General features: G+C 45.1%; 1 protein-coding gene across 1 annotated transcript in view; it reads left to right on the top strand.

The window, feature by feature from the left end:
- Positions 1–1,950: 1,950 nt before the first annotated feature.
- Positions 1,951–17,209, top strand: part of LOC147013129 (uncharacterized) — a 51,346-nt gene continuing 36,087 nt past the window's right edge. Inside the window, exons 1-3 of the mRNA XM_085854739.1 lie at positions 1,951–2,181; positions 6,618–7,638; positions 15,847–16,081. Coding sequence (XP_085710865.1) covers positions 2,058–2,181; positions 6,618–7,638; positions 15,847–16,081 — 1,380 coding nt within the window. The 5' untranslated portion in view covers positions 1,951–2,057. The remainder of the gene's footprint in view (positions 2,182–6,617; positions 7,639–15,846; positions 16,082–17,209) is intronic.

The raw sequence follows: 17,209 nt of genomic DNA on the forward strand, positions 1-17,209 counted from the left end.
GAGAAGGGGGTTGGATTTTGCAAGAATCATGCTCTGCATGACATTTTTTTCTTGTTTGTCTATCTGTGTGCAGGATATTTCAAAAAGTTGTGGACATGTTGGGTGTGTGACAAGGACGAACTGATTAGATTTTGGTGATGATCCGGATCAGACTACTAGACTTTAAGTGATTCTTCATCATTGAGAGATTTGGCCAAAAATTATATATAGCATGATGTTTCAAAACGTTGTGGATGGATCCGGATGAAACTTGGTGGCCAGATTGGGTGTGTGACTATGACAAAGTAATTTCACTTTGGTGAAGAGCCAAATCTGTATCTGGATACGAGAATTATTAAAAAATTTTTTAAAGTGATTCTTCACCATTGAGAGATCAGGCCAAAACCGTTGTAGTACTGTATAGCATGATACTTCCCTTCACCAGAGGAGAGGGTATTGCATTGGGGCCATTTGTTTGTCTGTCTGTCTGTCTGTCCGCACAGAACTTTCGTGTTTTTCTCTGCAACTGCTGTACCTCTGCATCTCTGAAACCACACCAAGGAAAAAAATTGAAACTTGGCACATAGCAAGCACTCCTCATGAGGAATGTGATTTTTTTTAATGACGTAATAGGCTTTATGAGTGATTGATTTGGTTTATGAGGAGTCATTGATAGGCTTTATGAGGAGTGATTGATTTGGTTTATGAGGAGTGATTGATTTGGTTGATGGGGAGTCATTGATCGGCTTTATGAGTGATTGATTTGGTTTATGAGGAGTCATTGATTTGGTTTATGAGGAGTGATTGATTTGGTTTATGAGTGATTGATTTGGTTTATGAGTGATTGATTTGGTTTATGAGGAGTGATTGATTTGGTTTATGAGGAGTGATTGATTTGGTTTATGAGGAGTCATTGATTGGCTTTATGAGTGATAGATTTGGTTTATGAAGTCATTGATAGGCTTTATGAGTGATTGATAGGCTCTATGAGTGATTGATTTGGTTTATGAGGAGTCATTGATTTGGTTTATGAGGAGTCATTGATTTGGTTTATGAAGTCATTGATAGGCTTTATGAGTGATATATAGGCTTTATGAGGAGTGATTGATTTGGTTTATGAGGAGTCATTGATTGGCTTTATGAGTGATTGATTTGGTTTATGAAGTCATTGATAGGCTTTATGAGTGATTTATAGGCTTTATGAGGAGTGATTGATTTGGTTTATGAGGAGTCATTGATTGGTTTTATGAGTGATTTGTTTTGTGAGGGGTCATTGATTGGCTTTATGAGGAGAGATTGATTTTGTTTATGAGGTGTGATTGATTTGGTTTATGAGGAGTCATTGATTGGTTTTATGAGTGATTGATTTGGTTCATGAGGAGTCATTGATTGGTTTTATGAGTGATTTGGTTTATGAGGAGTCATTGATAGGCTTTATGAGTGATTGATAGGCTTTATGAGGAGTGATTGATTTGGTTTATGAGGAGTCATTTATTGGCTTTACGAGGAGTCATTGATTGGTTTTATGAGTGATTTGGTTTATGAGGAGTCATTGATTGGCTTTATGAGTGATTGATTGGTTTTATGAGTGATTTGGTTTATGAGGAGTGATTGATTTGGTTTATGAGGAGTCATTGATTGGTTTTATGAGTGATTAATTTGGTTTATGAGGAGTGATTGATTAGCTTTATGAGGAGTCATTGATTGGTTTTATGAGTGATTTGGTTTATGAGGAGTCATTGATTTAGTTTATGAGGGGTCATTGATTTGGTTTATGACGAGTGATTGATTGGCTTTATGAGGAGTCATTGATTGGTTTTATGAGTGATTGATTTGGTTTATGAGGAGTCATTGATTGGCTTTATGAGTGATTTTGGTTTATGAGGAGTGATTGATTGGCAGAAGGTTTGGGTGGCCCATGGCAAAATTGCCAAGGATAACAAACGATGTCCGATCCCCCTTTCCATTCCAGCAAGCAGGAGAGTTGGAAAAACACGAGTGAGAGAGGAGGGGTAGTTCTTCTTTCACATTCGAGTTCTCGCAGGTAGTGCGGGGTGAAATGAAGTAGGCTACCTCTAATGTCTTCACACTACCTATCACATCGATTGGTTCCCAGTGTTACACTGCTGTGGCTTCTACTCCGTCTGCCATCTGTTTGGCTTTGCTCCGCTGGTGCGAGACAGAGGTCTACTCACTCCACTGGTAAGACCTCACTCACCCACTTTCACGGTACTCTTTCCATCATTCCTAACTGTATGTTTTTGAAAGATTGCTTTTGCTATGAAAACCGTACTTAGGTGTAGGTTCAATTTCATGGAGAATAATTTACGCTCACGTTTCATGGTGAGAACGAAACTTCTCGGTCGTTCTGGAATCCATTGGAAAGATTCAGCCCATTTTTGTTATCTCAGGTGGGGGGAATTCCATAACAATGTTGTAATTTCTTGTTAGCTGGAATACCTGTGGCATCGATGACACCTGGCTTTGATATCATAAGAAGGAAAAATGACGTGCATTGACCTTTCCTATCATTTTATTTACTGGATCGGGTAAGCATCGTTGTAATTAAAGCTATTGTAGTGGAGGAATCATAATATGAACACATTCCAAAGATGCTCGATTAAAAAATGACAAACGTCACCTTAACGGTACACTTATACCTGTTCACCTTTTTTGACATGAAATGTGAGATCATCGGTATTTTCGTGCAAACCTCCAAGAACTGTTTTGCAAAACAAGCACCCCAGTAATTTTTGGCCCAAATCTTTCACGAACAGGCTGGCCAAACCTGATATTCAATGAAGTTGATTTTGGCAGAAATTTGGGTTTGGTGATATTTCATCTACTCTTCAAGAAAGACAATGTAGGATCTTCAATGATCTTTACTGTGTTGGAACCAGGAGTATCTATGGAGGGTTACAGGCATCTTCTCGCTTTGTTCGTCCACTTCGAACTGGGCAGGGGCCGGACGAAAGAGAAGCGTCATCGTCCACACCGCAGCAAGCTTTTCCACACCCCTCCCTCACCTCGAGGTTAGAAGAAAAAATCTCTGACCTCAAGTACAGCCGTCACCGATGAGCAGGCAAGGCAAACGTGCCTTTGGGTCCATTGCTCGGCATTGGTGCCATTGATTTGGTTCACCGTCGGTGCAGCCTGATTCGGTCAAGGCACTGTTGCCAGACTAGAAATCAGCCAGTGATTGGTGGGAGGGTTTGGAATCACCGCATTCCTCTTGCGTGAGGGTAAGGGAGGGTTTCTGAGGTTGATAAGAGGAGGGAAGAAGGATTGGGGAGACCGTGCGTGTATGGTGCTCTTGGGGAAGTTGAGAACTACTGCCCTCACAGCTCGGGTGACCGTCGAGGGACCTCAAGAATTGAGGACAGATGCATGCATTTATTGCATAGTTTATTTATTTTAAACACTTAATTTAGTGATATTTCCTAATAACCACAGTTGTAAAGACTACCAAAAAGTTAAATGTGTTCTCAATTCTCAGATGTACTTGTGCAGTGCTTCTCAACCTTTTTTGTCCCACGCCCCACTTTGATTTTCAAAGAAATCGTACGCCCCACCATGATTGGAGACGCTACAGTATATTCTACATATGTATTCAAAAGGCTTTATTAAAACTTTATTGCAAATTTTATTAATTTGCTACTCACTTCAATGGGAGCCTTGCCCTTGACACTGGCTGCAGATTTGTTTGATTCGAGGAACCAATTTTGTCATTTTCAGCCTTTAATCAAATCACCACGTTTCGTGATTTCCAGTAGATTTCTCTGAGCTTGCAGCAAATCCGTAACAACACTAAATCCACATTGGACTAGATAAGATATGGAAAATTTATCAATACTTCCCTTGCCAAAGTAGTTGAGTTTGGGTATTTCTTTTCGCTCTCCTCAGACAGCCACATCATGGTTCCTTTGATCTTGAAAAGAGCTTTGAATCCTCATGCCCCACCAAAATATTGTTACGCCCCACCTTGAGAAACACTGCACTAGTGTTTATATTTCTGTCCTTTCTTGGCATCATTCACAAGTTGTTTGATCCCCAGGAAGTAAATGTACATGTCTTTGCACATGAATTCGGTTCTTTCGACCATTCTGAGCTGAAGGACGTCTTTCGCTTGAGCATTTCCTGCAAGACCAACGTTTAACAACGTCAAGCGACAACCGTAACCGTAACACAAAGACGACATTGCGAAACGCGACAAACATGATCTTTGTTCGCATTCACAGGACCAATGGCAATGCAGCATTAATTAAATGATAAATATATTAACCAATGATAACCAACAATCAAAAGTTAAATTGTGGGTCAAGAGGAAAATGGAGGACATAAATGTGTCTGGTTTTGTAACAATAGAGGACAAAGGAGCAGAAAACCGGACTGTCCTCTATAAAAGTAGAGGAATGGCCATCCTACTCGCAGCATGTCCTCCTTGAGTGGCACAAGTGGACACCACTTCTGGCAGCTGCTTTTTGTATGCATTGTGTGTGGGAGGTCCTCATTTTTTGTTGGATTCGCTATACATGCTAGATATCCCTTATTGTCGGTGTGTGTGTGTGTGTGTGTGTGTGTGTGTGTGTGTGTGTGTGTGTGTGTGTGTGTGTGTGTGTGTGTGTGTGTGTGTGTGTGTGTGTGTGTGTGTGTGTGTGTGTGTGTGTGTGTGTGTGTGTCTGTCTGCAACGCGAGGCTCCAAAGCAAACCGATTTCGATGAAACTTTGCCAACATGTGCAATATGTGCTGGGAATGTGCGCGTTTGAATTTCGCTGCCCAGCAACCACCCGTTGCTGCGCAGCGGCTGAAAAACTGCATACAGTATTTTCAATACTTGTCCTTCAGTTTTGAATGTAGAGAAACGAGACTTCAGAATTAAACACTTCGAGATATTTAGAAAATTTTACTTGAGCCGATTTTTGATTGAGGTTTTATTTTTCAAACGGTAGTCCTTCAAAAATCGGGTGTCTATTTACCGTCATTTTTATGAGGAGTGCCAGTTGGCAAAATACGCAATAGGAAAAATCTTGCCAGGCAGAGGAACAATTGGATGTGAACCAATACGCCTTGGCAATGAATCTTCGTTGGTGGATCGCTCAGAATGAAAAGCATCGTATCCAGCGCTTTGATCCTAGCGAATTCCTCGTTGCCTACCGGCTTGTTTCCTTTTTCTGTTGTGACATTATTTATTTATTGTCTGTCTTTGTGTTGGGATTCCATGTTTGTTCTGTCTTGTGATTAATTAACGTTTATTATCTTGCCAAAACGAAGTTTTTGCAAGATATGTTAGTCAGCTTGTATGTTTTTTTATTTTATTTTTTTTGTCTGTAATCACGTATAAAAAATTCTGCAGAGCACAGTTATCATTGGAAATTTTTGTAACTTCGCATATCAGAGGCCTATAGAGGTCCCTTTCAGCGCATAAAATTTTGAAGGTCAAGGTCAAAGGTCAAAGGTGAATGTCACTTTGTCGCAAATCAGGGGAGTCGACGAAACCCTTATTTTTTGAGTAATTTTGATTGGATCGTCTTCAAACTTCATGGGAATATAGTTCATGGTCTGGCGCTCTGCTGATTAAGTTTTGGTGGCGATTGGCCTTGACCTTCATATGTTTTTTTTATTTTTATTTTTGTCTGTAATCACGTATAAATCACTCTGCAGAGCACATATATCATTGGAAATTTTTGTAACTTCGCATATCAGAGGCCTATAGGAGGTCCCTTTCAGCGCATAAAATTTTGAAGGTCAAGGTCAAAGGTCAAGGTCGCTTTGTCGCAAATCAGGGGAGTCGATGAAACCCTTATTTTTTGAGTAATTTTGATCGGATCGTCTTCAAACTTCATGGGAATATAGTTCATGGTCTGGCGCTCAGCTGATTAATTTTTTGTGGCGATTGGCCTTGACCTTCATGGTTAGTGCCTGAGGTCAAACATATTTGACCCCAAGGTCAAATTTTCAAGTTTTAGGAACCATATCGTGTAGTACCTCAAATTGAACACCTCGATGAGTGCTTTCTAGGTATGTCAAGCTTGAGACATTACGACTTCATTTGTTGACGTTATGAGGCAAAAGCATATTTTTCATGGTTACTCTGTAGAACGATTCTCATCGGAATCTCTCGGAGGCAGATATTCCTCAAGGAGTCGCTCCTGGTGGATAGCAGCTCTGTTCACCTCAGTGTGACCATAAAGAAGTCACACATGGTCACCTTTTGGCAAGATACGGGTCACCCTGCGGGTGACATTGGTTTATTTATTTATTCCTAAGACCCTTGTGCATGTCACTCTGCCAGGTGTCCTGCACATAAGCCCGTGTCGGAACATCTCATAATCCCTGGGAGATATAAAATGGGTTAACATTATAGTTACTGATGGTGTTTCGGTCTTGTGCCACAAGCTAGTGCATTCTCTGATGACGTGCGTAGGCGACCAAATTTGGCCATTGATGAAGTGATTGATTTTGGCATTTTCAGCTCCGCACCTGACTCATTAGCGGTCATGACGTGGACTCGAAATCACAATATTTATTCATGGCCTCTCTTCTTTCCTGAAAGCTTAGCAGCATGAGAGAGGGAATGTAAAAGAAATTGTGAATTGCCACAAATGTAATCTTTTATTTTTATTTTGTGAAATCACAGATGCACAGACTGAGGCACAACTGCGGCTGGAACAGGTCCTTTGCACCGCAGGAGGAGGTGCTCACACCTCTACACGCTCTCGTATCCACAACCAGAATGATGGCAGAGATAACACTCGAATTGGCAGAGAGGAAGGATGGACAAGGAACTTGCGGAGAAACGGTAAAGAGGAGAGTGAGAAGCAAAGAAGACATGAAATAGATAAGGAGGTGAGAGGGAAAGCAAGCAAAGAAGTGCAGAACATGAACAAAATGCAACAAAAACACATGAGTAGAGATGAAAGAGAGAGAGAATGCAATGTCAGAGAAGGAGACAGAAACCAAAGAGAAGTGGAAGGTGGAAGATATTTGAACAGGAGAGGACTGGTGAGAAATTTGAGAAGGATACCTGATAGAGAAACAACCAGAGAGGAATGGAAGGAAAGTGATGGAGAAAAGATGCACCCACGAGCTTTAAATGTAAAGTTTATCTCCTTTAATGAAACAAAAACAGAGAAATTGAGAGAAAGGAAGAAAGGAAAGCGTGTGCAAAGGAGGGAGCGGAGGAAAGGAAGAGTGAGGATGAGAAACGAAGGAGGTCGAAGAGCCTTAGTGGAACTGCAAAAGCAAGTGGAGGAAGGTGTGCATCAGGTGAGAAGCAAAAAATGGCAAGAGGGAAATAATAAAGGTAGTCGAAACGCCAAAGGCGTGAGAGCATCTCGGAAAGGTATGAGGAGGAAATCACGAGAAAAAAATGAAAAGAGTAGACGGGAGGGGAAAACTTTGATGGAGGGAATAAAGTTTGATACGAAAGGAGCAAGTGAAGGAAGAGAGGGCAGCAGAAAAACAGGATCAGCACATATGAATAGGAAAGATGAAACCAGCAAACAGGACACACCAAAGGAGAATGAAGATGGTGAAGCATTTTGGAATGAGAAGGGAGAAAAGGATCACAGAGTAAGTATGAGAAGCAGATTTAACTTCATGGCGGATGTCGTGGAACGCACTGCCCCAGCGGTTGTGCAAATCGAAGTGTTTCAGCGGTACGTGGCTTCGTTATTTTCTTTTCTTTTTCACTTTGATATCTGTGAAAAGTCGATTTGTTTGCATGATTAATCATAAGAAAAGTTTTCAGTCAGTTGTCGAACAGTTGTCCCCTTCAGGGCGGCCCCACTGATGCACACCTTTTACAATTTCCTCTTAGCACCTCATTATTTAGATCACGTGGTTAATTTTAGGTCACCAGATTAACTCGATGGAGGACCCTAAGTCACATGGTTGAGTTATTGGCGTTCACGGTCGGTTAGCAATCCGCCACGTCACGGAATTATCCGTGTGCGACGGCCTGCAATTCCGGGGAGTCTGGTGGGAACCCGAGATAGCTTCCCCCCCTGGTGGTCTTCTCACCCAACCCCCAGCCCACAACAATATATACATTTATAAATATATATATATATATATATATATATATATATATATATATATATATATATATGTAAAAAAGGTGTCCCAAAAGTCTGGATCCAGAGGGAAAAACACACAATTTACACTTAATCGACACTGAAGACTCACAAAAACAATTTACACTGAAGCGTGAGGATGACCACTACGAAGTCGATCAGCAACACTTCCAGCATCTTTAAAATGTAACAACACTTTGTCGAGGAATCTTTCAGTTGGTTTTGGCTTCTCAGGGTGTTTTTCAAGAAATAACACACAGGTCTCCCTCAGCTTATTCCAGAAACGTGTAATAACACCAACTCCACCTTCTCTTGATTGGTATAGTGCGCCGTCAGATTTGTTTCACTCCTGAAATTATGTCAAACGGACATGAGAAATGTGTTTTTTAACTTTTAGAATGAAATGCCAGACTTCCTATGGGTCCAGACATCTGGGACACCCTGTATATACATAGATACATATGCACACACACACACACACACACACACACACACACACACACACACACACACACACACACACACACACACACACACACACACACACACACACACACACACACACACACACACACACACACACACACACACACATACTCACATACACACATACACACATACACACATACACACATACACACATACACACATACACACATACACACATACACACATACACACATACACACATACACACATACACACATACACACATACACACATACACACACACACACACACAATATCCCTTTTCATTCCCTTTAAGGTTTAAATTTCTAAAAATGATTGTGAACTGTGCTTCACTCCTTCCTGCAGCTGAATTTTTTCCCATATTATACATATATTGTTACGATTCTAGGAACCGTATGCATACAAACATACAGTTGTCCTGAAGTTAGTTATGCCATAAGTTTATGTGTAGATAGATCCCTACCTTGCATGTAGTGGGAGGACACTGGGGTGCGTTGCGATGTTTTTTTAGTTAGATTAAAAAATCATTATATCCCCTCCATTACGATTCACGGTACCATAGCGCTTGCAGCCCTCAGTTCGCTGGCCACAGCGCACCATTGTCCATCTGCTGTCTCCGGAGGCTCGTTTCTCGAGGCAAAATCTTCGCGTTCGCTGTTCCAGTTCCTCGGCTTCCCCAAACGTTCGAATTCCTTCTTGATGGGTCCAGACACGCGTGGACTGGGAGGGCTTTCCCGGCCTGGCCGAAACCCGCCCAGAAATGGTGGACCCCATGAAGGCCCTATCCAATCAGGATGGACGATGACGTCGGCTTCGCCAAGGCCCCTCCTCAACCTTTGGGATCTATAAATTACGACACCATCCTCAGAGTTGAGTGCTTGGAGTTCGTAGTTGGATTTGAGGGTTCGTTTTGTGGGGGTGGTTGAGTTGGTGGAAGTGTCTTGAGAAAGAAAGAAGGCAGGTCGTTGGTTCTTTGGTGGTCGGAGAGTTTGGTGGGTTCGTTGGCGTTGTTGCAAAGTGTCTACTCACATCTCGCCTCGGTGGCCCGCGCTCTCCACTCAAGCTCCATCACGGACACGAACTCCACACGTACGGTTGTGGCTTTCCAACTCAACATTTGTCACGTGCCGCACCACGGAGCATCCCTTTCCCCGAAACTCTCAGGTACCGAGAACTGTGACCTCAACTCCCCCCCCCCATCCCCCTCTCCACCTTTTGAACTGCGAAACGTCCCCTTTTCTTTTAATGGGGTTTATTTTGTCTGAGTGTGTGGCGTCTGTCCTTTAAGTAAATTGTATAAGATTTTTGATTCTTGTAATTGTTGCTTGTATTAATCTCACTTAAGTCTGCACTGTGTCCGCTTTTATAAGTTGCTGTAAAATTGTCGCACTACATCTCTCTCTTCTGTCCCCTGCATAACACACCAATCAACTCGTTCCTGTGCCACATGAATTTCCTCGCCTTGGTGTAAATAAATGATTGTAGAAATGTTCCCAGTTCGTTTTTGTCTTTTCCTTCATTGGTCCAGCATGGTTCGGATCTAAGTTTAGCCGGGTCTTTATCCCCGATAATCTGTTCAATCTAGCCGGTATGTCCTTGACAGTTCTGCTTGGCTGCATCCGATCTGGAGTTCGTAGTTGGTACACTACCGTAGTTGGTAGAGTGATTCAGTTCGGGCAAGGCGTACCAAGGGCGTAGTTCCCTGGTAGTCGAAACCGTGTGATTAATTAGGTAAACTGATTACACCTGGAGGGAAGACCCTACGCTGCGCGATTGAGGTATTGGCGTCCACAGTCAGTTAAACGATCCGCCACGTCAGGAATTATCCATGAGCGACGGCCAACAATTCCGGGAGTCTGGTGGGAGATAACGTAACTTCCCCCACCTGGTGGTTGTTCTCACCACCGGACCCCGGCTCGCAACAGTTTGGTGTCGGGCTGTGGGATCTCGAACCCCTCCACCCCCAATAGAGAAATTTTACGGGATTCGGATCAGGGGTGTGCTTGGCAACCCCCTCCCCCCATTTCCCTCCAAAATTAAGAGCAGGATCCAAATTGTGTTGAATTCTCGGAACGGACCATGGCGAACCAAGACGAACTGGTACAAATGGGTTCTGAAATAATCTTGGAGGAATCCGTGGCTCAGGACAACACCTGTGAGGAAGACCTTTCCCTGCAACCAAACCCAGAGGTAACTGCGACAGCAACAATGCTCGGGCACCCCCTGCAACAAATTTCCCCCTCGGTGGACCTGGCAATCCCTGTCGGAGCCGCACCCGACCGTGGCGGATCAGCTTCGCTAAAGCCATTTGACACGAGCCAGATGATGGAGATACTGACACAAATGAGATCAGTACTGTACGTGAGGAAATGACCGAGTTGAGGGTGAGTGTGGAGGCTGTTCAGACCGCAATGACGACGGGCAAGGTCGAGGTGACGATTGAAACCTGTGAACTCGGACAGGTAGAGACGATAAACCAGGAATTCGGCATCAATAAAGAGACGCAGGAATCAAAAGAGGTAAAAGAGACGCAGAAATTAAGAGGTGAACGAATTGCACAAAATAAAAGAGGCGCAGACACAAATAGAAATGGTAAGGGATATTGAGGTTGAACATGTGGAATGTTTTTAGACCCAGTGCGAGGGTCTGATTAACCTCCCGCAGGAACAAGGGACGGTATGCTCCCTCGAGGCAGGCCGTACGAGGGAGAGTGGTTGCATGGTGCGAGGTTCTCGCAGCTCCGGGTTCTCGTGGGCTAACACAAGCCCCCAGTGTGATGAGTGGAGTGCAAATGACGTGGCATGTGTGAGTGCACGTGTGAAATTGGGACACGGACCGACCCAGACGGGAGTCGTGGGTCGCGTAACGGACGGAGTTATTTCGGAAACCCCGCCGGCTGCTCGGACGCTGCGTGCGAGATCGGTTCAGTATTTGGCAAACCGACCAACCGCGGACGATTGCATTATTGGGAGCCGGCGTTAAAACGATCCGCGTCTGGTACAAGACCAGTGCCCTCGATAGCTAAAATGGAGGCGAATTGGGTCGAGTTAATTTGGAAGGAACACGTCCCCATGTGAGCACTTGTATGGAGCACGACATGCTGTGCGCCGCGAGTGGTATTCGCAGGACGACACCGCCGGGCCTGTCTGCGTGGCAAGCCTCGCAGAGCGGTCCGTGTGCGAGTGACTTCAGCAGGGATTGCGCAGCACGAAGGCCAGGTGAGTAGCGCACGGCGGCACATATGGTGGATGGCCTGAAAGCGAGCGTGTGGAGCAATTAACGGGGCAACGTTACACTCGTATGTATCGGCCAAACGAAGGGGACGAGCGTGTTGTAAACTGCTGGCCTGGAGATGCAAGGCTCGAGCCTTGCCACGAGTACACGAGCCCGGCTAGGATGTGGCAAACATCCTCGGTGGGGGCAAAGGAGCATTAGTTAGGGGAAGGGTTTAGTGTTAGACAGACCAGCCTCATGGGGGCATCAGCAGTCCTCCATGGGGCCCGGTAACGCGAGTTAGGTGAAATTTAGGATAGGATTTAGAATGCATTGGGGACATGGACAGACATGGAACGTGTAGCAGGGACGTGGCTTCGCGATATAATTAAATGGAACGTGCATTTGAGTAAGGGATGACAGGGAGCACGAGCTAGTGAGGGGAACTCACTAGCGTCAGTATTGGTGTGAAGAAAAAAAAAATAGAAAGGAACATAATGAATGAATGTGGGTCAGCGGGCCCGAGTGTGAATGGAGTGAATGTGGAATGCATTGCGCGAATGAATGATTGGGGGAAGGAGCGAATCCCACCCAAGGGAACCCGGGTTTAGTGTAACGTTAGTTAGCAGGTTAGTTAAATTAACCTAAAGGATGTCGTTTGGTTGTTGATGTTGAACGAAGGCACGGAACCTTTTTGTAGGGTGCAGGAGACTATTGACCGGCTGGGAGCGTGGCTGGTGAAATATGCGTACTGAGTAGAAGGCACCCCGGGCACCGAAGTTGTCGGCTAGAGTAGGCCATGGGTCCAAGCGACCAAGTTGGTGTAATGGGCATGGGTAGCCCAAGGAAACAGGACCCGGAGAACCAAAATGCCACGTGGGCGTTGACGGGGAAAATGCCAGGAAGGGCATTCCCCACGTACATACGGAGTAGGTAGGCTCGAAGACAGCCTCAGCGACCCGGGGGTGCCGAAGATCGAGTTCAGCAGATGGGTACACCAGCCAGTTGAGCCACGCTATCCACCCATGAAATTGTGCAAGAGCACGAGAGAAAATTTGCAGGCCAGGCCCAAATTAATAATGAACACCAACACAGGCGACGGGAATCGTGGTTGCTGGAACTGATAGTTTAAAGAGACAGGCGTGTTTGAAAGCCCCGGGGATAGATGAACATTTAATAAATGCTAGGATAGATAGGAAACGTGTACCCCTTCACACCATCCACCCCTTTGCTGTTTGTAGGCCGCTGGACTCACCTTGAAAATGCTGAAATCTGTGGAAGTTATTCTAAGGCTGCATTGGGCCTCGAGACAGATTCACTTGTCTCTTCCTCAATCCCCTTAAAAAGGGATCTTAGGGATTGGGAGTAGACAGTTTTGACAGTTTAGCCGAACAAGGACAATAAAGGGGTTCGGGACACATGTAATTATAAAGATTTTTTTTAAAAAGTCTAAATTTCATTGTTTTTCTTGTTGCAAGCTAATGGGGTGGGTATGGACAAGGACAGGCAAAGGCGTTAGGTTGGGGGAGACCGTAGGGTAGGTCCGAGCCCGTCTTCGGACCGGCCAACGCCACCACACAACCTCACGAGACCACACCGAGGCAGGCCAGCTTCATGTGCCGACCTGTTGCACCTTACCTGGTCTGCATTTGTCATGCCTTTTGATGCCTTTGCCTTGATTCCATACCTGCCCATGCCTTTATTTGCATTGCCATGTCACCAACCTTACCATGTGTACCAGGACCATCTTTGTGAAAGTGTTTGTAAGGACTGCCCCGCAGGCAGCCGCATTGCTGGGGACTGCATTGGGCAGCCGGGCTATCTCCTTGTTGTATAAAGACCAGTTCAAATGGCCTGTGAAACGGCGTGTGGCCTGCCGTGTTAGGGTGAGTTGCCTCCAGCAGCCAGGAATGAAATGTTAAAATAAAAAAAATTCAAAAAATTCACCGTTAAACTGAGGGTCCCGAGGACGTCTGACCATCAATTGTCTGCTGTGGCATCAACCACGAATGTTGCCTTTATTTTGTTTTCTCCTCAAGTCTCAGGTCCTGGGCCATGGTTAGTGTAAGTATTAGAAACGTGTAAAGTCCTGACCCACCTGTTGTTTGTTTAGTGCCGGCAATATAGTTAAGTTGTCCGAATGAGTCTGTTAGTTTAGTTACGCAATGCACTAGGTTATTTATTTTTGGGACATGTATTCAAAATGTCACACTCAGGGATCCGTAGGAAAAATGTATGAGGGGAAACCTACACCTGCATGCCACACAAATGTTAAACAAATCAGGTCGAGTCTAGCAAAAGGGAGGGGGGTAGTGTTACGGTTCTAGGAACCGTATGCATACAAATATACAGTTGTCCTGAAGTTAGTTATGCCATAAGTGTATGTGTAGATAGAATCCGACCTTGTGTGTAGTGGGCACACACTGGGGTGCGTTGCGATGTTTTTTTTAGTTAGATTAATAAATCATTATATCCCCTCCATTACGATTCACAGTACCATAGCGCTTGCAGCCCTCGGTTCGCTGGCCACAGCGCACCATTGTCCATCTGCTTTCTCCGGAGGCTCGATTCTCGAGGCAAAATCTTCGCGTTCGCGATTCCAGTTCCTCAGCTTCCCCAAACGTTCCAATTCCTTCTTGACGTATCCAGACACGCGTGGAGTGGGCCGGCTTTCCCGGTCTGGCCGAAACCCCGCCCAGAAATGGCAGACCCCATGAAGGCCCTGTCCAATCAGGATGGACAATGACGTCGGCTTCGCCAAGGCCCCTCCTCGACCTTTGGGATCTATAAATTACGACACCAACCTCAGAGTTGAATGCTTGGAGTTCATGGAGTTTGGAGTTGGATTTGCGGGTTCGTTTTGTGGGGGTGGTTGAGTTGGTGGAACGGTCTTGAGAAAGAAAGAAGGAAGGTCATTGGTTCTTTGGTGGTCGGAGAGTTCGGTGTGTTCGTTGGCGTTCTTGCAAAGTGTCGACTCACATCTCGCCTCGGCGGCCCGCGCTCTCCACTCAAGCTCCTTCACGGACACAAACTCCACACGTACGGTTGTGGCTTTTCAACTCAACCTTTGTCAGGTGCCGCACCATGGAGCATCCCTCCCCCTGAAACTCTCAGGTACCGAGAACTGTGACCTCAACTCCCCCCCCCCCCCTTCCGTACTGCGAAACGTCCCCTTTTCTTTTAATAGAGTATATTTTGTTTGAGTGTGTGGAGCCTGTCCTTTAAGTAAATTGTATAAGATTTATGATTATTGTAATTGTTGCTTGTATTAATCTTACTGTGTCCACATTTATAAGTTGCTGTAAAAATTGTCGCGCTGCATGTCTCTCTTCTTTCCCCTGCATAACACACCAATCAACTCGTTCCTGTGCCACATGAATTTCCTCGCCTTAGTGTAAATAAATGATTGTAGAAATGTTCCCAGTTCGTTTTTGTCTTTTCCTTCATTGGTCCAGCATGGTTCAGATCGAAGTTTAGCCGGGTCTTTATCCCCGATTATCTGTTCATTCCATCCGGTATGTCCTTGGCAGTTCCGCTCGGCTGCATTCGATCCGTAGTTGGTAGAGTGATCCGGTTCGGGCAAGGCGTACTGAGGGCGTGGTTCCCCGGTAGTCGAAACCGCGTGGTTAATTAGGTACACTTATTACACCTGGCAGGAAGACCATATGCTATGCGGTTGAGGTATTGGCGTCCACGGTCGGTTAAGCGACCCACCGTATCACAGAATTATCCGTGAGTGACGGCCTACAATTCCGGGAGTCTGGTGTGAGACGACATAACTTCCCCCACCTGGTGGTTGTTCTCGCCACCGGACCCCGGCCCGCAACAATATATTAATATATCTATATGTATACACACACACACACACACACACACACACACACACACACACGCACACCCACTATATCCCATTTCATTCCATTTCAGGTTTAAATTTCTAAAAATGATTGTTAACTGTGCTTCGTTCCTTCCTGCAGCTGAATTTTTCCCACATTATATATATTAATATATCTATATGTATAAATATTCCCACATAATATTCCAGCATTTAAAGTGATTTCTTTCCTCACTGTTGCTTTTTCATTTCTACGGCTCACCAACCCCCAGTTCTCAAAGTGGAGACTACTCAGAGATCCCTGTATCCTCAGGCTCTGGATTCTTGCTCTCTCCTTCTGGCCTTGCTATTACCAATGCACATCTCATATTGGCTGCCACTAATTGGGCTGGCCTTGGTGAGGAGCAGATAATTCGTGCACGACTTCGTGATGGCCATGCTCTTGCTGCAAGTCTCACCCAAATGGATGCGAGACTCGATATCGCTGCTCTCCACTTGCACTCGGAGGTGATTTCTCTCAAAGGCATCCCATAAGGTTGCAAAGAAATTGTCGATAATTTTTTTTCTCTCTCTGCAAGATTAAAGCTCATTGAATCGAAAGGGGATTTCATTTACCTATTTATTTTGTTGTATACATTGTCAATGTTCGTATGAGAGCTAACACACATAATGCACAACAAGGGGGGCAGGAGACAAGATGGGTGGGAGAGGGGAGACAAAACAGTGTGCAACAGAGACATGAGGAGATCTGTGGAAGGGAGAGGGATGGGGCGGGTTACAAAGGGTAAACAAGATGGACACCACATCGACTTTCAGGACCTTGCACGACAGGGAACTTTCGGGAAAGAAAGCAGGGAATTTGAAGGAGGTGGGCTTGGAATGGATTAACGAGGGTAGAAAAGATCATGGTTTTTGATGGCGGAAGATTAGAGATGGTGGTGAACTGCTGTTTTAAGACCCGGAGAGGAGAGTGGGATTGAAGAAAGTGTGGGAGTTTGTTCCAAAGGTGGGGAAAAAAAAAAGAGGAATGAAAGAGTGAAGGTGAGCAGTGATTCTGGATTTTTGGTACTTTTATCAGAAGGGGGTTGCTGGCAGACCTTGAGCGCCCTGCAGAAATATGAGGGGGGGAGGACATATCTCAGATAGAGTAGGGGGGGCGAGACTGGAGAGGAGACAGTTGAAGATAGAAAGACCACCGACCTGCCTACAGTGAGACAGTGAGAGGCACAAAGACTCACCCTCATCACGGGAGATACCAATGATCCTAAATGCCTTGGTTTCCACAGCGTGAAGCCGAGAAAGGTGTGAGGCGAGAACACCAGCCCAGAGGGGAGAGCAGTACTCCATCAGACTGCGGACGAAAGCTTTGTAAGTGGTCAGGAGCTCAGGTGGGCCGAGGAAGAACTTTGCACGACGGAGGATGTCCAGTCGGCGACTGGCTTTGGAGAGTATGAGAAGGCTTTGAACTGACGGTGGGGCAGTGAGATGGACACAAGCAAAGGAACAGAGACAGAGACAGAGACAGAGACAGAGACAGAGACAGAGACAGAGACAGAGACAGAGACAGAGACAGAGACAGAGACAGAGACAGAGACAGAGACAGAGACAGAGACAGAGACAGAGACAGAGACAGAG

This window comes from Eptatretus burgeri, chromosome 14, assembly GCF_056783735.1.
Source record: "Eptatretus burgeri isolate ZD-2024b chromosome 14, Ebu_testis_v1, whole genome shotgun sequence".
Lineage (NCBI taxonomy): Eukaryota > Metazoa > Chordata > Myxini > Myxiniformes > Myxinidae > Eptatretus > Eptatretus burgeri.